The sequence below is a fragment of the Scyliorhinus canicula genome, chromosome 15, assembly GCF_902713615.1.
Source record: "Scyliorhinus canicula chromosome 15, sScyCan1.1, whole genome shotgun sequence".
In the NCBI taxonomy this organism is placed as follows: Eukaryota; Metazoa; Chordata; class Chondrichthyes; order Carcharhiniformes; family Scyliorhinidae; genus Scyliorhinus; species Scyliorhinus canicula.
Window position 1 is genome coordinate 24,215,492 of NC_052160.1, and position 21,886 is coordinate 24,237,377.

The following is a 21,886-nucleotide window of genomic DNA, read 5'->3' on the forward strand; positions in this document are numbered from 1 at the left end:
AGTGAGGAGCAACACCGGCACCAGACCCACTCGAGGACTGCCCTCCAGAAGTGCTTCATCGGCACAAACAGATGGCTACATATATATAGTAAGAAGTCTTACAACACCAGATTAAAGTCCAACAGATTTGTTTCAAACACAAGCTTTCGGAGCACTGCTCCTTCCTCAGGTGAATGGAGAGGTATGTTCCAGAAACATTTATATAGACAAAGTCAGAGATGCCAGACAATGCTTGGAATGTGAGCATTTGCGGGTAATCAAATCATTACAGATCCAGAGATAGGGGGTAATCCCAGGTTAAAGAGGTGTAAATTGTCTCAAGCCAGGACAGTTGGTAGGATTTTGCAAATCCAGGCCAGATGCTGGGGGGTGAAAGTAATGCGACATGAATCCAAGATCCCGGTTGAGGCCGCACTCATGCGTGCGGAACTTAGCTGTAAGTTTTTGCTCGGCAATTCTGCGTTGTCACGTGTCCTGAAGACCGCCTTGAAGAATGTTTACCTGGAGATCAGAGGCTGAATGCCCTTGACTGCTGAAGTGTTCGCCATCGTCTGGCCCTCGGATGGCAAATTTAATTTTCTCCATTTGGAGAGATTCCGAAAGGTCGAACAGCCAGTCTGCAGCTTTAGGTGATGCTGCTGACCGTCAGCCGAACAGGATGCCTGGTGATTGTCGCACGATGCCCATTCATTCGTTGTCGCAGTGTCTGCATGGTCTCGCCAATGTATCTCGCTTCGGGACATCCTTTCGTGCACCGTATGAGGTAGACTACATTGGTTGAGTCGCACGAGTATGTGCCGCGTACCTGGTGGGTGGTGTTTCCACGTGTAATGGTGGTATCCATGTCGATGATCTGGCATGTCTTGCAGAGATTGCCCTGGCAGGGTTGTGTGGTGTTGTGATCGCTGTTCTGAAGGCTGGGTAATTTGCTGCAAACAATGGTTTGTTTGAGGTTGCTCGGTTGTTTGAAGACAAGTACCTGTAGTGGGGGTGTGGGGATGACCTTGGCAAGATGTTCATCTTCATTGATGATGTGTTGAAGGCTGCGAAGAAGATGTCGTAGTTTCTGTCCCCCAGTTTCTCCACCCCAGTAGTTTCCTATTGAGACAATTCACACCTCTTTAACTTGGGATTACCCCCTATCTCTGGATCTGTAATGATTTGATTCATTCCATTCCAAGCATTGTCTGGCATCTCTAACTTTGTCTATATAAATGTTTCTGGAATTTTTCAATTAACATTTTAACACAAAGCATACTCAGGAACAATCATCTACTGTGTAATGATCCTGAAAGATGGGACTAGGCTAATAGAAGGTAGAGTGGTGGTTCCTCCCACCTGCAGGAGAATGGGCATACAAGGCAAGCTAGGGAAAGACTGTGGATGTTGGGTACAGGAGGGAAATGTCATCATGTTCGGGGGGGGGGGGCGGCGTCAGAAATTAGGAAAAAAAAACAATCCTCTGCTGTGTTGTGACTCACGACATATGTTATTTATTGTTTAAACATGCGATCTCAGAGTCTATTTTTGTTCGGAATTCAGTTCTATGAAACACCTTGGGATGGTGTTTTACATTAAATGTATTAACTTAACAACTGGTGCCCAACAAGCAGCAGCTAAGATCTTGGTTAGCCTCTGTAGTTACAGATGGGAAGGTACTGCACAGAAAAACACATTCATAAATGCTGATTATAACTAGGCAGCAATCATCAGGAAATTAGTTATAGCTGTCATAATTCATATAGAAATACATCGCTAACATTTTCCTGACAATCTGCTCATTAGCTTGACACTGTATGGAAAATCTGGCATGCTGTATACTAACTAGAAGGGCATTAGTGGCCAAGCAGAAAGCAATTTAACAACCTGAGGGACTGAGCAGTAAGAACTGAAGCCCTATCACATCATTGGAGAAGTACGAGTGCTTGAATCACCCCACCTTGATATTCTTCACAGTTTGGGACAACAAAAAACTTTTTCTTTCAATTCTTCAGGGAAACAAATTCACTCATGCCTCTCACGTTTAACTAAAACTACTAACTCGTAACATTCATGGATCCACACTTAGTTCTGTAATCAATATCCACATCCTTAAATAAAATAGTACAGTAACTTGTGGTTACTCTACTGGACTAGTAATCCAGAGGCTGGACTAATGATCAGGAGACTCAAGTTCAAATTCCACCACAGCAGCTGGGGAATTTAAACTAAATAAATAAATCTGAAACAATAAGCTTTTATCACTTATCCTATTTTGGGTAAATCAGTAAACCCTAGTACCACTTATGATGACCATGAAACTGATCAATATAAAACTGCTGCAAGTTCACTAATGCTCTTTAGTAAAGGAAATCTCCCTTCCATATCTGGTCTATATATGACTCCAGAACCAGAACAATGTGGTTGACTCTTAATTACCCTCTGAAATATCTCAAACCAAGCAGCTATATTCAAGAATATGGTTCACCACCACCTCCTAAGGCGCAATCAGGGATGGACAACAAAAGCAATGAAAATGAAATGAAATGAAAATTGCTTATTGTCACAAGCAGGCTTCAAATGAAGTTACTGTGAAAAGCCCCTAGTCGCCACATTCCGGCGCCTGTTCGGGGAGTCTGGTACAGGAATTGAACCATGCTGCTGGCCCGCCTTGGTCTGCTTTCAGAGCCAGCCATTTAGCCCTGTGCTAAACCAGCCCCTGCAGGTTAATTTAGCCCCCGAGTGATGCCCAAATCCAGTGAATGAATAAAAAGAGTTTCCCCACTGTTGAAGATACTGCCAGGAAATTTACTTTCCTTTCGTTCCTCATGCAAAAGATTTCTTTCACAAACTGAAATCCCATTTTCAGTTCTCTGTAAAAAGACCAAACTCCTACATCTGACAAGGACCTTCCATTATTCCTAAACAAATAATAACAGCAAACAACTTGCCCAACCAACAATCCTTCTCTGCCACCTAGGACAAGCAGATACATGGGAACAACCATCACTGGGACAAAATCCTTAAACTCTCTTACTAACAGCACTGTAGGTGCACATACACCAGATGGACTGCAGCAGCTCAAGGAGGCAGCTCACCAAAGTCCTAATCAGGCAATTAGGACTGGGCAACATATGGTGGCCTTGCCAGTGAGACCAGCAACCATAAATGAATTTAAGAAGTGAGATCAAAATACACTACATGATCTCCTACTCTTTCCCCCAAGAGTTCAAAACTTAAGGCATGAAGTATAGGGATAGTATTTGTAACAAGGTTAGTAGTAAGAAATTTTCTTCCAATTAAGGGGCAATTTAGCGTGGCCAATTCCACACGGCCAGTGACCCGGAACATTTTTTAAACAGTCAGCTTCTTACTGCAATACCATTTGTTAATTACCATTTACTCCTATTCACATTTGGTTAAGAATTCCTATATTTCGCCTCCTCTCCCCGCCCCTACATTTTCTAAACAAATCTACTCTTATTCCAATGTTCATCACATGACAATATGCTAATTTTGATCATTTTCTTTCTTTAACAGTTGGTTTCTCCACGGTCATTTGACAGCACGTTGCAGTGAACTGGCAGGCAGTTTATTGGCTCTTTTGGCCATGCAGAGCTACCCATGCACATGAGGGGCAGAGCTACCCATGCACATGAGGGACAGAGCATGGGTTAGACTTCTGACATCTCATTTTTCAACCTTTGAATTTAAAAAATGGTTAATCTCCAATCCAAAGACACCTTCTGGCAACATTTCTACCACAGTATCGGTGGCATGCAAATACATAAGAATTAGGAGTAGGCCACTTGACCGCTTGAGCCTTCAAGGTCATTCAATAAGTTCATTGCTGATCTGATTTTAACCTGAGCATATTTCTACCTACCTCCCCAATTAACCTTTCACTCCTTCCTAATCAAAAATCTAGCTATCTCTGCCTTAATGATAGTCGAGTAAATAACTTACCATAGAATTGTAACTATTACACTTTGGTCAAAAAGGACAATCATTTTTCTCCCTTTACTCCAGTAATGACTACTCAACATCCTTGAACACAGTCAAAAAGGGGTAGCATGGTGGTGCAGTGGTTAGCACTGCTACCTTACAGCGCTGAGGATCCGGGTTCGATCCCGGTCCCAGGTCACTGTCCGTGTGGAATTGGCCACACTAAATTGTACCTTAATTGGAAGCAAAAAATAATTGGTTACTCTAACTTTATTTTTAAAAAATGAACATAGTCAATGCTCATTTGCAGCAAACATACAAAAAGGTTCAACAAGGCAATATGAAAAAGCATACTCGGCGAGACGAGAAAACTTTCTCTATGTAAAGTTGGAGCATCAGTGTCAGTCAAGATGAAATTCAAACTGTGAGACCACCCATTAAGGCTTTTACGACTCAAGCAAAAAATAACATGGTGACAGGACAACAGGGACTTCCGGTGGCGGCAATGTGGAGCTAAGCCGCACGTTTGGCAGCTCCTGCTAATTTAGGACTTTTGGGCTCTTTTAATAGCCCACAACGGCATTTTTTCAACTTTCCCCTGGGGGGAAACACAGCCAGTGTGCCCAGCAGCCCGTGGATGGACTGGACTCGCAGTGGAGCGGTCCAAAGGTCGATTCTTCCACAGAGAAAGGCAAGAGGCAGGAAAAACAAAATGGCGGCAGGCGGGGAAGCAGCGTGGCAGCAGTGGGCGCGGGAGCATCAGGAGCTGCTTCAGCGCTCCTTCAGGGAGCTCAAAGCTGAGATTTTGGAGCCATTTAAGGCCTCGTTGGACAAGCTGGCAGCGACTCAGACAGCTCAGGCCGTGGAGGTTCAGAATCTGCAGCACAAGGTCTCAGAGAACAAGGATGAGCTTCTGGGCCTGGCAGTGAAAGTGGAGACACACGAGGGACTGCATAAGAAATGGCAAGATAGGATGGAGGAGATGGAGAACCACTGCCGCCGGAAGAATCTGCGGATTCTGGGCCTCACAGAGGGGCTAGAGGGCTCGGATCTGGCGGCCTACGTGGTCCTCATGTTAAACACGCTGATGGGCGCGGGGGTCATTTAACGGGCCCCTGGAGCTGGAGGGCGCCTACCGAGTGTCGCAGCGGAAACCTAAACCGAACGAGCCGCCCAGGGCGGTGCTGGTCCGTTTTCTCCGCATGGTTGACCGGGAGTGCGTGTTGAGGTGGGCGAAGGAGAGGAACAGCAGGTGGGAGAACACGGCCGTTTGGATCTTTCAGGACTGGAGCGCGGAGGTGCCGAAGAGAAGAGCTGGCTTCAACCGAGCGAAGGGAGTGCTCCATAGGAAGGGGGTAAAGTTTGGCTTTCTACAGCCGGCTTGCCTCTGGGTCACGTACAAGGACTGCCAGCTCTATTTTGACTCTCCAGGGGAGGCCTGGGCTTTTGTCCAGGCTGAGAACTTGGACTCAAACTGAGGATTGGGGGGGCCAAAGAGAAATGTACTTTGCTTGAAGGCTTTGCCTTCCTGGGTATCCTTTTGCCAATTTTGGCTGTCTTTACTATGGTTGTTTCATGTTTGTTTCTGTTGTTTTCGCTATTTTGGCTATTGTCATCTGTGTTCTTTCGGGGGGTTTTTTTTCTGGTTTTGGGGCTGTTGGTTATTTATCGGGGTGCTTTTCTTTGTTTTTTCCACTGGTGGGTTGGGGAGTAGGTTGGGGCCCCGATGGGTCATGTGCACGTCTCTTTCCCGCGGGTCGGGCCCAGGTTGGAAGTGCGGGCTTTCTTCCCGCGCTGGAGGAATTGGGGGCGGGGTCGGCACTGATAGGGAGGGATTGGTGGCGGGGGGTATGGCTACGGTGGGAGAGACCAGGCTCAGCAGAAGTCAGCTGACTCACAGAAGCATAATGTTGGGGGTAACGCAGCTAGGGGAGGCCCGAGCTTGGGGGGGGGGGGGGGGGGGGGGGGCTGCCGCCGGGTTGTTGCTGCAGGGACTGTGAGGGAAGGGATGGCGAGGGGGGGATTGGGTGGGGGGTCTGCTACCGTGGGGAGCGGGCCTGGGGGTTTCCCTGGGATACATGGTGGGTTGAGGAAGGGGTATGGCTGACAGGCGCAGAGGGAAGGGTACGGCCCCCCGGGTTCGGTTGGTTACATGGAATGTGAGGGGGCTGAATTGTCCAGTGAAGCGGTCTCGGGTGTTGGCTCACTTGAGGGGGTTGGGAGCAGATGTGGCTATGCTCCAGGAGACGCACCTCAGGGTTACGGATCAGGTGAGGTTACGAAAAAATTGGGTGGGACAGGTGTTCCACTCGGGGCTTGATGCAAAGAACCGTGGGGTGGCAATCTTGGTGGGCAAGAGCCTATCGTTCGTCGCATCCAAAGTGGTGGTAGACTCTACAGGGCAATATGTGATGGTGAGGGGGAGACTTCAGGGGGAGCAAGTGGTCTTGGTCAATGTCTACGCCCCGAACTGGGACGATGCGGGCTTCATGCGGCGTATGCTGGGCCTGATCCCGAACCTGGAGACAGGAGGATTGATTATGGGTGGGGACATTAACACGGTGCTGGATCCGGCTCTGGATCGTTCGAAGTCCAGGACGGGCAGGAGGCCGGCAGCGGCCTCGGTGCTGAGGGGGTTTATGGACCAGATTGGGGGGGGGTGGACCCTTGGAGATTTTTGGAACCGGGGCGTAGGGAGTTCTCCTTTTTCTCCCATGTTCACAAGGCGTACTCCCGGATTGACTTCTTCGTGCTTAGCAGGGCGTTGATCCCGAGAGTGGTGGGGGTGGAGTATTCGGCGATAGCTATCTCTGATCATGCCTCACATTCGGTAGACTTGGAGCTGGGTGAGGGGAAGGATCAGCGACCGATGTGGAGGTTGGATTTGGGGCTGCTGGCAGAAGAGGAAGTGTGTGAACGGATCCGTAGGGGTTTAGAGAGGTATTTGGAAACTAATGATAACGGGGAGGTACAGGTTGGGATGGTTTGGGAAGCACTAAAGGCAGTAGTCAGAGGGGAGTTGATATCCGTCCTGGCACACAGGGAGAGGGTCGAGTGGCAGAGATGGTCAGGGTGGATAGGAGTCATGCAGACAACCCAGAGGAGGGGCTTTTGAGGAAGCGGCGCAGTCTCCAGGTGGAATTTGATGTTGTGACCACCCGTAAGGTGGAGGCGCAGCGGAGGAGGGCACAGGGGGCGGCGTACGAACACGGGGAGAAGGCGAGTCGGATGTTGGCCCACCAGCTCCGGAAGCGGGAGGTGGCTAGGGAAATTTGGGGTACCATGGATGTAGATGGGAACCTAGTGCAGGGTGGAAAAGACATCAATGGGGTGTTCAGGGCAGCACGGTGGCACAGTGGTTAGCATTGCTGCCTACGGCGCTGAGGACCCGGGTTCGAATCCCGGCTCTGGGTCACTGTCCGTGAGGAGTTTGCACATTCTCCCCGTGTCTGCGTGGGTTTCACCCCCACAACCCAAAAGATGTGCAGGATAGGTGGACTGGCCACGCTAAATTACCCTTTAATTGGAAAAAATAATTGGGTACTCTAAATTTATTGAAAAAAAAATCAACGGGGTGTTCAGATCCTTCTACAAGGGGCTGTACCGGGCAGTTCCCCCCCCGGGGAAGCAGGCAGGATGGATCGCTTTTTGGGTAAGCTGGAGTTCCCAAGAGTAGGGGACGAGCGGGTGGAGGGTTTGGGGCCCCAATTGAGCTGGAGGAACTGGTGGCGGCATTGGGCAGCATGCAGACAGGGAAAACGCCGGGGCCGGATGGGTTCCCGGTGGAATTTTACAAGAAATTTATAGATCTGCTGGTGAGAACCCTGAATGAGGCTAAGGAGGGGGGGGGGGCTCTGCCCCCGACGATGTCCAGGGCAATTATTTCTTTGCTCCTGAAGCGGGACAAGGGCCCACTTCAGAGCAGTTCCTATCGGCCGATCTCGCTCCTCAACATAGTGTCAAGTTGTTGGCAAAGGTGCTGTCCAGGAGGGTGGAGGATGTAGCCCCGACGGTGATTCATGAGGATCAAACAGGGTTTGTAAAGGGGAGACAATTGAACGCCAACGTGCGGAGGCTCCTGAATGTCATGATGATGGCACCGGTGGCTGGGGAGTCAGAAATAGTGGCGTCTATGGATGCGGAGAAAGCTTTTGATAGGGTGGAGTGGGAGGTGTTGCGGAGGTTTCAATTTGGCGAAGGGTTCATCAGCTGGGTGAGGCTATTGTACAGCTCCCCGGTGGCGAGTGTAGTGACGAACGGGAGGCGGTCGGAGGACTTTCGGCTCTCTAGAGGGACAAGGCAGGGGTGCCCCTGTCTTCCCTGCTTTTCGCGTTAGCAATTGAGCCCCTGGCTATGGCACTGAGGGACTCGAAGAGTTGGAGGGGGATTGTGCGCGGGGGCCGGCTGCCACTATATGCGGATGATCTGCTGTTGTATGTCGCGGACCCGGTTGAGGGGCTGCCAGAGGTGCTGAAGATACTCAAGGAGTTTGGGGACTTTTCGAGATATAAGCTCAATGTGGGGAAGAGTGAGTTGTTTGTCTTGCACCCAGGAGGTCGGGAGAGAGAGATTGGTGAACTCCCATTGAAGAGGGCTGAGAAGAGTTTCAGGTATCTGGGGGTCCACGTGGCTAGGACCTGGGGGTCTATGCATAGGCTCAATTTTTTGAGGCTGGTGGGGCAGATGGAGGAGGAGTTCAGGAGGTGGGATGCGCTGCCGCTCTCGCTGGCGGGCAGGGTCCAGTCAGTTAAAATGACGGTGCTCCCGAGGTTTTTGTTCTTTTTCCAGTGCCTCCCCATGCTGATCCCAAAGGCTTTCTTCAGAAGGGTCAACAAGTCGATTTTGGGGTTTGTGTGGGCGGGGAAGGCCCCGAGAGTAAGGAGGGTATTTTTGGAGCGCAGAAGGGAGGTCGGGGGCCCGGCGCTGCCCAACCTATGTGGATATTATTGGGCAGCGAACGTGGCGATGATTCATAGGTGGGTGACGGAAGGGGAGGGTGACGCATGGAAAAGAGTGGAGGCGGCGACCTGTGCAGGCACGAGTCTGGAGGCTTTGGTGACGGCACCACTCCCGCACCCCCCGGCAAAGTACTCTTCGAGTCCGGTGGTGGTTGTGTCCCTTAAAATTTGGGGACAGTGTAAAAGGTGGGACATGGTGCCGCTATTGCTGGCGGGCAGAGTGCAATCCGTCAAAATGATGGTTCTCCCGAGGTTCTTGTTCCTCTTCCAGTGCTTGCCCATCTTTATCCCTAGGGCCTTCTTTAAAAGGGTAACCAGCAGCATCATGGGATTTGTTTGGGCACATGGCACCCCGAGGGTGAAGAGGGTCTTCTTGGAGTGGGGTAGAGATGGGGGGGAGGGGCTGGCGTTGCCCAACCTCTCGGGGTACTACTGGGCGGCCAACGTGTCGATGGTGCGCAAGTGGGTGATGGAGGCGGAGGGGGCAGCATGGAAACGGATGGAGAGAGAGTCCTGTGGGGATACAAGCCTGGGGGCCTTGGTAACGGGCACGAGGTATACCACGAGTCCGGTGGTGGCGGCTACCCTCAAGATTTGGGGGCAGTGGAGGCGACATAGGGGAGAAGGGGGGGGGCTCGATGGTGGCTCCATTAAGGGGGAACCATAGGTTCGTCCCGGGGAACATGGATGGGGGATTTCAGGGATGGTACAGAGCGGGCATTAGACAGCTGAGGGACCTGTTTACCGACGGGAGGGTTGCGAGCCTTGGGGAGTTGGAGGAGAAATTTGGGCTTCCCCCGGGAAACATGTTCAGGTATCTGCAGGTAAAGGCATTTGCTAGACGGCAGGTGGAGGGATTCTCAGCGCTCCCCGCGAGGGGGGTGAGTGACAGGGTGCTTTCGGGGGTCTGGGTCGGGGAGGGGAAGATATCCGATATCTACAAGCTTATGCAGGAGGTGGAAGAGGCGTCAGTAGAGGAGCTGAAAACAAAGTGGGAGGGGGAACTGGGGGAACAGATCGAAGACGGGACATGGACTGATGCCCTGGAGAGGGTCAATTCTTCCTCCTCGTGTGCGCGGCTTAGCCTCATTCAATTTAAGGTGCTGCATAGGGCCCGCATGACTGGGATGAGTAGGTTCTTTGGGGGTAAAGATAGGTGTGTCAGGTGCTCGGGGAGTCCAGCAAACCATGCCCATATGTTCTGGACATGCCCGGCACTGGAGGAGTTCTGGAAGGGGGTGGCGAGGATGGTGGCAAGGGTGGTGGGATCCAGGGTCAAGCCAGGATGGGGACTCGCGATCTTTGGGGTTGGGGTAGAGCCGGGAGTGCAGGAGGCGAAAGAGGCCGGTGTGCTGGCCTTTGCGTCTCTAGTAGCCCGGCGTAGGATTCTGTTGCAGTGGAGAGATGCGCGGCCCCCTAGTCCGGAGACCTGGGTCAACGACATGGCCTGGTTCATTAAGTTGGAGAGGATGAAATTTGCCCTAAGGGGGTCGGTACAGGGGTTCTTTCGGCGGTGGCAGCCCTTTCTCGATTTCCTGGCGAAGGGGTAGAGAGAGATCAGTCTCTGCAGCAACCTTGGGGGAGGAGGGGTGGGTTTGGGGATGGTCGGGAGGTTCGATTTTGCAGCGATGGTTCGTTCTGTTCTTTTTTTCTGTTCTTTTTTGTATAACCATTTGCTATTTGTTACTATTTATTTTGGTGGGGGGTGAGTTCTGCTCTAGCTTCGGTGTGGAAGCACGATATGTTTGTTTTAATTTGCAGGGGAAATTTGTTATTGTTATTAGAAAACTTGAATAAAAATTATTTTTTTTTAAAAAAAGAATTCAAAACAGAATGAAAACAATAAATATTCAATTTGCTGTCTGGACACAGACATTTACAATAGACAGCCAGCATGAATACAACTATTAACAACAATTAAACCACGAAAACAGATTCTAATGCAATCTATGGTAAATAGATATGCAGCAATGTCACAAATTAAATGATTAAAAACACAATCAATTTCCAATAACCAGATGGTTTCACTGCCCCCTCCCCAACATATCATCTTAACTAGGTTATATTTGCTGTATCAATAATGTGCTACATATGCTACCAAACAAATAAGTAGGTTTTTAAAGTGCCACTCCTCATTTGGTCACATGCTACTTTATCACAAGGTATTTTAACACTTTCTTGTGATTTGAAATGCAACCTGTTGGTGGTTTTAAGGCATGTTAAACCAGGAGTGGGCAAACTACGGCCCGTGGGCCGCATGCGGTCTTTATGCGGCCCACCAAGTCATTAAAAAAAAATGGTTTTTTTAAAAACATTTTTTTAAAGGTTAATGGGGTGGGGGGGGGGGGCCGAGCCCGAGGGCCGAAGGGCCTGTTCTGTGCTGTACTGTTCTATGTTCTATATGAGACGCCCAGAATCATAACCGGGTGAAGTAATTATTTTACTTAATATACTATGCGGCCCTTTAAAATTGTGAATTTCTGAATGTGGCCCTTGCACGGAAAAGTTTGCCCACCCCAGTGTTAAACTATTCCCACATGTAAATAAATCACCAAGATAACTTAGAAGGCCATAACCACATTTTTGGATTAGTCAAGCATATTTGCTATTTATCTGCAAATATAGAAATTTTGAACCAAAATGTTTTTAATTTATGGGATTTTTGTTCTGCGCCCCTACTGCATAGAGTAGGATTGTAAATGTTGCACAAAATATCTAGTAAAAGGTCCAAACTTCTGCAACTGTATTGCTACACCAACAGCAGTCCAAGATGTGTGAAGTAATATTCCAATACCCCATGATGGCCTGAAGGTACCTCAAGATTTCAGACATTGACGCTTCAGAGGAAGACCAATACTTTGTGCATCTAGCCTGTATATTTCGGCAGACACATTGAATAACACTGACCTTGGGGCTGTGAACTGACTGCATTAGTAATGGTTGCACGGTAATAGTTTTTAAAATTCATTTAGAATACCGAATTATTTTTTTCCAATTAAGGGGCAATTTATTGTGGCCAATCAACCTACACTGCACATCCTTGGGCTGTGGGGGCACGACCCACGCAGACACAGGAAGAATGTGTAAACTCCACACGACAGTGACCCAGGGCCGGGATCAAACCCGGGTCCTCGGTGCCATGAGGCAGCAGTGCTTAACACTGCATCACTGTGCCACCCCTGCAAGTGGTAATAGTTAATTAATTGGTTATAAAAGTGATGCAATTTGCTATTTCACAAATTAGGATAGTCATTTAAGTTTGAGCTGCAAGAGGACAGAAGGCAGCAGTAATCACCTTTGAGATCCAGTTGAATTGTATTCCAAGTAAAAGTGCCATATTGTTCAGAATAATGCAAAGCTGTTGATCTCCTGGTTAACTGAGAGGGACAAGGTCAAAAGGCTCATGGAATCATTGGTTTATTGGTGCTATCCATAGATACTTGTTAGACAAGTAGGAAGTTTTTTAAAATATTTTTTTATTCTCCTCCTTTTTCACAATTTTTCTCCCGAATTTACACCCAACAACAATCAATAACCAACAACAAATATCTCAAACCCCATAACAGTAACAACGATCCCATCCTCCCACCAAGCCCAGACATCAGCCCACATGTTAACATAAACAAATTACAAAGAAAAAAAGGAATCAGGGATTACCCATAGCCATCTTTAACATACATAGCGCCCCCCCCCCCCCCCCCCCCCCCCCCCCCCCAAACAAATGTTCGATGTTATCCAGTTCTTGAAAGTGCATAATAGTGAGACAAGTAGGAAGTTGACAGTTATTCGGTAAAATGATCCTGAGCAAAATCATGCCACTGTTGAGCAAACAATATCCAAGGGGTTGCAAGGCAGGTGGACAAGGATAATGGTATTCAAAAAAATGTTGGTAGGGATTGAGAGTGAAGGACATCATGGAATGGGTGGATAAACATTCATAAGTGGTAGGGGGAAAAAAAGGAGAACAGTGTAAAGTTTACTGTAGTCTGTCCATGTTTGAACCAATGACCCAGAAACAATTATACCCTTGCAGAGAGGTTAAACAGTACAATAGGAAGGATTTAAGCCAATGCAGGAGGGGTTGTGGGGAAATCAATGTTTGAGGGAGAAACAGCAGCTATTGTGTCATATGTAGCAGGGTTAGTTACAACAACAAGGAAATGCCTTCAGGTAAAGAGATAAGAAAACGGTTTTGAAATGAGAGATAAAAACTCTACCATAGTAGAAACAAAGGATTCTGAAGGAAGAACACTGGCCTGAAACTTTCAGCTTCTCTCTACAAATATGATGCCATATCCATTTTTTTGTTTTTAATTAAGAAAAGAGGGAGGCATTGCTAAATTTAGTTCCAGGAAATGAAGGGTGCAATATGAGATAAGAATAGTTGAGAAATCATAACAACAATATAATCTAAAATGCAAAGTAAGGGCAATGAATATTGATTAAGCCACAGATTCAGATACCCCTTTAATAAAATGCTGTTAAAGTCCTAAAGAACACGGTATAGATTCACTGGTGACGTAAAGGAGGAAAACTATAATTGAGGAAATACTGAATGTATTTTCAGTGGTGCAAAAAATGGAAAGATGAATTGTAAAAGTTATGAATAGGAAAAGATCATTTCCTTTAGTTGAGAAGTCAGCAGCAAGGGGTTATCAATTTAAAGTAATCACTAATAGAGCTAGAAAATTCACAGAAATTTCTTCAAAGGGTTGTTGGGAGTGTACACGATTTGTCAGTCAGTAGTGGGAGTCAAAACCAAAAATCAGCAAAATATTTAAATCAGACAACCCACTCACCAGCCAAACTGCATTTGTAGGAACTCAAATGTCAACAGCATGTTCTCGAAGAGCAACATTACATTTGAATCATACTCCTTGTCCCTCCATTTATTTTCATTCCAACCATATCTCAATAATTATAGTTCGATTGAAATCCATATTCTCCCATTCCAATCATATCTCAATAATTATAGTTAGATTGAAATCCATATTCTCAAGTGACTAAACTGATTGCTATTTTATGAAGTCACCCATATTACACAAGATGCTTTTATCAATCTGGTGGGAGAGAAGAGAGAATACCACACTTCATCTGAAGAAACTGCCCACTTTTAAATTCTATCAACTACAAACAAATAAAAATGGCCATGAGTGGCTCAGGCCTCATTTGGTTTTATACCCATTGTACAAACTAGCTTATTTAAATAAGGCACAGCACTGTAAAGAAAGATGAATTGATGTGCATATGCAACATGCTTTACACTTATTTTGTGGAAAACAAATCTATCATCTTTTCCTTGTATCCCCGACAGCTCACTGATTAGAAAGCACCACAAGTGGGAGGAAATTAAGTTCTTCCCAGTGGCACTTGCACGTTTCAGTTGCTGCTGTTTTAGCTTTCAGCAGTGCTGCCAGTCACAAAAGTGAGAAGGAAAAAGCAAGCAATCACTCCATGCTTTGAAGTCAAACCATTGATGTTGGATTAGAAATATTTTGTTACCTCCTACGGTTCTTTAGATCCTTGGGCCTTCCACCCCAAAACCAAGGTTGCACAAGAAAACCATTTCCTTCAAGTCCACTGACAAGAGATATGCAAAACTGAGAGAATCAACCTTTCCTGAAATGTTTATTCTGGAAAGGTGTTTTGTGTCTCCCATTGTAACTCAAAATTGGGTTAGTCATGTTGTCAAAACCTATTCCATATACTCCATGGTATAATAACAGGAATAGACGTTTGACAAATTAATACTGCATTATATGCCAAATAAAAATGCATATGCCAATTTTGTTACTGAACATCTGGGTTATGACTAAAATAGACCATCACTGTAATAGTTTGGTGGTTTGAAATAAAAGGTGCAATGTATGTCCAACCATCTGTTTCGCTGCATAAATTAGTCTGATTGCTATCAATTCGTTTTCACATAAATGAAACACAGGAACTGCAGTTCTGCTCAACACCAATATTACAAGAGAAATCTTAATCTTATCTACAAAGACAATGACATACAAGCAGCCAATTCAGCCAAAATTAAAATATGTTCCAGAATCAGGAAACTGGATTTGAATTGAGTTAATGATTTAATTCAAAACCAAAAATCAATCCAGAGATGCAGTTCAGCCACTTTAGAGAACTAAAAATTAGCATTCTGATTTTTAAAATGGCAGATATTTTAACCCAAGTTTAATCCTATTCAGTTCCAAACTTTGACACAGTAATATTGCATTTGGCTTTATATGGTGCACAGTTCAATTTAACACTGAATAAATTGTGCACAATGATGAGAGCATTATTTAATCCGAGATGTTCCAAGATGGCAGGCAATCACTTTTGAGGAAGGCACCTTAAAGCACCTGAATATTAGGACAAAGAATCAGTTTGACAGAGAGAATAAACGGTGCAATTCTATATTATCTTCAATCAAACAAATATTACTCCAGAACTACCTACGAAGTAGCCTATGCCATTTATGATTTCAGTAAGTGGCTGGAAATTGAGGCAGGCAGAGACATCCAGTTACAACTCTCACCATAACATGCACATTTGGTTTGTTGAAAATAAACGACTTCTCAATAAACAAACCGGTCATCCGCGTCATTTTTTTTTGCACAGTATATTTCCACGTAGCCCAATAGCTAGATTTTATTGTTTTTCCACGTGGACAATTAATGTGCTACAGCCAAGTGTTTTTGTTATTTGATGGATGCAATGTGGACTGACCTGCACCTGTTTGCGGAAGTGGAGCACCTTGGACGCTGCGCAATGCCAACAGTGTCAGTAAGAGAATGCCGGCGGGTATCGCCATTCTCGGCCGGGATTGACTTGCTCTTCGTCGTCAGGGACCCGAGCGACCGTCGATCTGAAGCATTTACACGGGACGGACCGATCCCCCGTCAAGAAGAGTCGATGTTAACGACAAACCTTCTCACCGACCTCCCGCCCACCCTCTTAAACGCCGCCGGCAACTGGCCGACAGCCGCGCTCTCCCCTTGCGGCGCTTTTCTTTCGGATTTTTCGGCAGCAAACAGTCGCTGGAGTTGGGCCACAGAAACTCATCCTTACTCACAGGCCGCGACCGCCGCTCCGCGCCGATGTTCCTCTCAGGTCCCAGCCCCTAAACATTATTCCACCGGTCCGGTGACGCTGTACATTTTTCCCTTCTCCGCGGTGATGGCTTTTTTTTTTAATTTGCGCTTTCGCTAGCGACACGACCGCCCACCTCCCGACGCTTTTCCCACGGCCGCCATGATGCGCGCCCGCGTCAGGAGACAGCCTGCCCCGTTTCCCCCGCCTCCGGCCCTGATTGACAGCGCTTCCTGGCCAATCGTACGCCTCGCCGTCCATGGTGGGCGGGACATCCGACCCGGAGGTGGTGATGGACGGGCTCGCTCCTTCCAATGTTGCGTCACTCGCTTAGCAACCGAGGAAGGTAGGCAGGTAGAGGCAACTTGAGGTAGGCTCTTGTGAAGGTGTTGCTTGAGGGCCAAGTGGATGGAGTAAAATCCTCGAGTTCAGTATTGTTTCGTCTTTTTTTCATGTTTATTCTTAATGCGACTATTGCCAACCCTTTACGTGACTCAATTTCAATTGCGTCAAGGAGTAAAAGTTTTATAACAGACTTTCTGTAGAGAATCTTACAAGGCAGAAGAAGGCCATTCGTACTTCGAAAGGGACGAGTCCGACTCCCCTTTTTTTTCCACATAGCTCTTCTATTTCTTTTGAGAGGGAGTTCCACTCTCCCTTTTTTCCACATAGCTCTTCCAGAGAATTCCTACAGTGCAAAAGGATGGCATTCAGCCCTTCGAGTCTGCACCGACCATCTGAAAGAGCACCCTGCCTAGGCCCACTCCCCTGCCCTTACCTCATAACCTCACCTAATCTGCACATTTTTGGACTGTGGGAGGAAACCTACGCAGCCACAGAGAGAATGTTTTGTCACCACCCAAGGCCAGAATTGAGCACGGCCCCTGGGACTGTGAGGCAGCAGTACCGCCCAGTTTTTAATATCTCTTTTGAAAGGGAGGAGTCCCACTCTCCCTTTTTCCACTTAGCTTTTTTTTAATATCTCTCTTGAAAGCCACAATTGTATATGCCTCCCACTGCTCTTTCAGGCTGCGCATTCCAGGTCATCATAACCTGTTCTTTGCACCTGCCCATGGCTTTCTTCAAAAACTTCATAATTTTCAACATCTCTATTAAATTTCACCTTTCTTGCTCTAAGGTGAACAATTATTAACAATTCCTAATTAATTTCGAAGGTCATCCAATGAATACAAGACATTTCTTATGATTCCAGGAAACTTAAACTCACCTGTTTCTGTAATTGAAACTTGCTGCAACTGATCTATTGTTAAAACTGAATTTCAGGTTAAAAATCATTACATTGTAAACCTATGGGCATCTTGCCAACACCAACAAAATGCTATGTGTGAGACTTATGATTATGGACGAATAGATTGTTGATTTCTAACAGTAGTATACATCAACTTTATTTGAAACTAAGGTGGGTCACTGTTACAACTAGGGATTGATCATGACCTCTATTAGAGATCCGATGAAGAAAAGGGTATTTTTGTATACATTAAAATATGTTTCACAATCTCCCCGTGTCTGCGTGGGTCTCACCCCCTATACCCAAAAAAATGTGCAGGGTGGGTGGGTTGGCCATGCTAAATTGTCCCTTAATTGGGGGAAAAAAGAATTGAGTACTCTAAATTTAAAAAATAAATATATAAATAAAATATGTTTACGAGCTACCACAATTGATCAGTGGAAAATTTCATCACTCAGAAGAATTGTTTGTCACTCCACTTTTCCTTTAAGATACTCCTTAAAATCTACCTCTTTTACCAAGCTTTTGACTACCAGTCCTAATAGCTCCTTCTTTGGCTCTCTGTCAATTTTTGCCTGATAAGGTTTGTGTGGTGTTCTAATATGTTAAAGATGCTACATATAAGCACTAAGCAGGGCTGACTCCACCTCCTCTAGCACAAGACTAAGCCTCGTGTTTAAAGTGTTGCACAGAGTGCACCTAACCGGAACCCAAATGAACAGGTTCTTCCTGGAGGTGGAAGACAAATGTGAATGGTGCCAGGGAGGCCTGGCCAACCACGTTCACATGTTCTGGGCCTGCCCCAGACTTGTCAGGTTCTGGACAGCCTTCTTCGAGGGGATGTCCTAGGTTGTGGGGTTGAGGGTGGAGCCGTACCTGAGAGTGGCAGTCTTCAGGATTTTGGACCAGCCAGAACTGCATATGGGGAAGAGGGCTAATGCACTGGCTTTTGCTTACTTAATCACATGCCGGAGGATCCTGATCAATCAGCAGGACCACCCACAGCTGCAAACTGGCTGGCAGACCTGTTGGAAATTCTCCACCTGGAGAAGATCAAATACCTCATCTGAGGATCACGACAAGAGCTTCTACAAAGCATGGGCTATTCATCCGCCTGTTCCAAGACCTGTTCAAAGCCAATAGTGATTAGGAAGAAAGTGGGGAGGGGGGAACTGATCAGGGCAGACAGGAACACAAAGAGGAACAAGGGGGGAGGCTGGGAAGGAACCCAGGGGAGTATCAGGCAGAGATATGGAAAATTGTTAAAATTGGAAAATGCCATTAATAATATGTATTTTTTTTAAAGGTGCTACATAAATGCAAGTTGTTAGTTGCATCAACCAGGAAGGTTCTTAGTTTGATCCATCATCTTTGCTGAATTAGTTGACTGCACAAGGAGCAGCAGCTGAAACACTGCAATCTTTGCTTTCTACATTTCCCATATCTTTTTATTAAACAGTAAAAAAATATATACAAGGCCAAACAGTACAAACACTAATTTTGTGTTGGAGAAACAGGGTGCCCTCCCCTCAGTACCAATGTATGGGAAGGGGGGGGGGGGGGGGGGGGGGTAGGATACTCTGATTATTAAACAGTTCACAACACAGTTGTACAAAAAAGACAAACAGTACAAGCACTAAACTTTGCGCTGGAGAGACGAGATGCCCTCGCCTCTCGACCAACAGAAGGGAAAGGAAGGGCGGGGGCGGGGAGAGAGAGGAAAAGGAAGGTTGGTGGGGAGGGACGGAGTCGGGGTGCTGCCTTCCCATCCCTGATTTCTATCTATTGACCTTTCTGGAAATGGCATGCATGTGGTCATCAGAATGATGATAAGGTGTGTTTAATAGTTATCACACTCTGATATGGACATGAACTCAGATATAAATAATGAGTATTTGAAGTGGGGGAGTGGAATGAAGGGCTGTAACTCACCTAAAATTTGAATTCAAGAATGCAAATCAGTGAACACTTTTAGTATTTAAGAGACATGCACCTACAGTGTGTAATAAATTATCCTTTACATTGTATAACATTTCTTGCCTTATTTAAAAGTGTATCCTTTTCTTAGACTGAACAGCTATATGGTCCATGAGCTTTCGGTCTTTGGTTAAATTATGTATACCTATGGAGCTTTAAGAACAATATCTAAAGATTGATTCCAAAATTCTGTTATTCTCATAAACAGTATCTCAAGTTGTTGAAGCTAACATCTTGAGCCTGAATTTTTATAAAGATAGAGGTCTCTATGCCTTAACCAAAACAGCACTGGAGCCCTTCCCATTTAGTAAGTTCCACATCCATCATTTTCACTGCAGTGGGTGGAAGGGGAACGGGGGGCTGTAGTTTGCACATCTGTGGTTCACGTGTAGAAAATTATATCTAAAACGCTACTCATGGGCTTTAGACATTTGAAGAAAAAGGTCTAAAGCTGCTGGAGTTATTTGGCACAGTCAGGTGCCCTTTGGGAGGGGTCAGGCGCCCTTTGGGATTGTTAGGAGTAGGCATGAATATGTGTAAATAGTGGATAAAATCTGGAATTGTAAAGCTGTCAAGTCATTTAAAGCCCCAAGCCGTTTAAACTTTTGAAAAAAAACACCCCCAGCCTGCAGTTGAGAAAATTGGTGCCTGCTATTTTTGTTTACATAAATCTCAGGACATTATTATAAGATAAGTGCTTGACTACTTCCACAACCTATCCTTATCACAGTGTGCAAATTCACACATTGTTTGACATTTCCAAATGGTTATAAAGGGATTAATTGTCTTTGGTGTTAACCTTTAATCTAGCCTTCCTCAGCACCCCTGGTGGCTGCCTCTGAGCCTTTTTTGGAGTTGGCAGCCTGACTCCTGCTGACATCCACCACCATAGAACGAAAATACGACAAATCAGGGCACTTTCTCCAAAGTCAGGTTTGCAGAGTCAAATCTTTCCAACGCAGAAGTGAAAATTAGTCCCTTGGTGTTCTGATTTGGGATTCACCTAGTAAAGGGGAAATAGAAGTAAGAACAGCCCATTACAAATCTCCAGACTCTCAAAGATCAAAAATAACAAAATAATGATTTGAAAATGCTGTATTGTTACAAATAGAATCAGGCTCTTGGTGCAGTTTGGACACACCCAAACTAAAGAATAATGGATGACGGGATAATGTTTATGAACTAATCATATTGAGCTTTTAACAACAGAGAACGATGGATTTAACTTGGACTATTTGTCACCTTGAATATCAATGATGTGGAGATGCCGGCGTTGGACTGGGGTGAGCACAGTAAGAAGTCTTACAACACCAGGTTAAAGTCCAACAGGTTTGTTTCAAACACGAGCTTTCGGAGCACGGCTCCTTCTTCAGGTGAATGGAAAGGCTTGTTCCAGAAATGTTTATATAGACACAGTCAGAGATGCCCCGGAATGCGAGCACCTGCAGGCAATCAAATCATCAAAGATGCAGAGAGAGAGGTAACTCCAGGTTAAAGAGGTGTGAATTGTCCCAAGCCAGTTCAGTCGGTAGGCCTCTGCAAGTCCAGGCTTGTTGGTGGGGGCCGAATGTAATGCGACATGAATCCCAGATCCCGGTTGAGTCCGCATTCATGCGTGCGGAACTTAGCTATAAGTTTTTGCTCAGCAATTTTGCGTTGTCGCGTCTCCTGAAGGCCTCCTTGTAGAATGCTGACCCGGAGATCAGAGGCTGAATGTCCTTGACTGCTGAAGTGTTCCCCAACTGGAAGGGAACAGTCCTGCCTGTTGATAGTCGCACGATGCCCGTTTATTCGTTGTTGCAGTGTCTGCATGGTCTCGCCAATGTACCACGCTTCGGGACATCCTTTCCTGCAGCGTATGAGGTAGACTACATTGGTCGAGTCGCACGAGTATGCGCCGCGTACCTGGTGGGTGGTGTTTCCACGTGTAATGGTGGTGTCCATGTCGATGATCTGGCATGTCTTGCAGAGATTACCCTGGCAGGGTTTTGTGGTGTTGTGGTTGCTGTTCTGAAGGCTGGGTAATTTGCTGCAAACAATGGTTTGTTTGAGGTTGCGCGGTTGTTTGAAGGCCAGTAGTGGGGGTGTGGGGATGACCTTGGCAAGATGTCCATCCTCGCTGATGATATGTTGGAGGCTGCGAAGAAGATGTCGTAGTTTCTCCGCCCCAGGAAAGTACTGGACGACGAAGGGTACTCTGTCAGTGGTGTCCCGTGTTTGTCTTCTGAGGAGGTCGGTGCGGTTTTTTGCTGTGGCGCGGTGGAACTGTCGATCAATGAGTCGAGCGCCATATCCCGTTCGTACGAGGGCATCTTTCAGCATCTGTAGGTGTCTGTTGCGCTCCTCCTTGTCTGAGCAGATCCTGTGTATACGGAGGGCTTGTCCATAGGGGATGGCTTCTTTAATGTGTTTCGGGTGAAAGCTGGAGAAGTGGAGCATCGTGAGATTATCTGTGGGCTTGCGGTAAAGCGAGGTGCTGAGGTGACCGTCCTTGATGGAGACGAGTGTGTCCAAGAATGGAACTGAATTTGGAGAATAGTCCATGGTGAGTTTGACGGTGGGATGGAACTTATTGATGTCATCGTGTAGTCGTTTCAGTGATGTCTCGCCGTGGGTCCAAAGGAAAAAAATGTCATCGATGTATCTGGTGTATAGCATCGGTTGAAAGTCCTGTGTGGTGAGGAAGTCCTGT

The 21,886-nt window shown here is 46.4% G+C and overlaps 1 protein-coding gene across 1 annotated transcript in view; it reads right to left on the bottom strand.

Annotated features, from left to right (window-relative positions):
* Positions 1–16,176, bottom strand: part of lmtk2 (lemur tyrosine kinase 2) — a 167,281-nt gene extending 151,105 nt beyond the window's left edge. Inside the window, exon 1 of the mRNA XM_038820432.1 lies at positions 15,606–16,176. Coding sequence (XP_038676360.1) covers positions 15,606–15,690 — 85 coding nt within the window. The 5' untranslated portion in view covers positions 15,691–16,176. The remainder of the gene's footprint in view (positions 1–15,605) is intronic.
* Between the last annotated feature and the right edge of the window lie 5,710 nt (positions 16,177–21,886).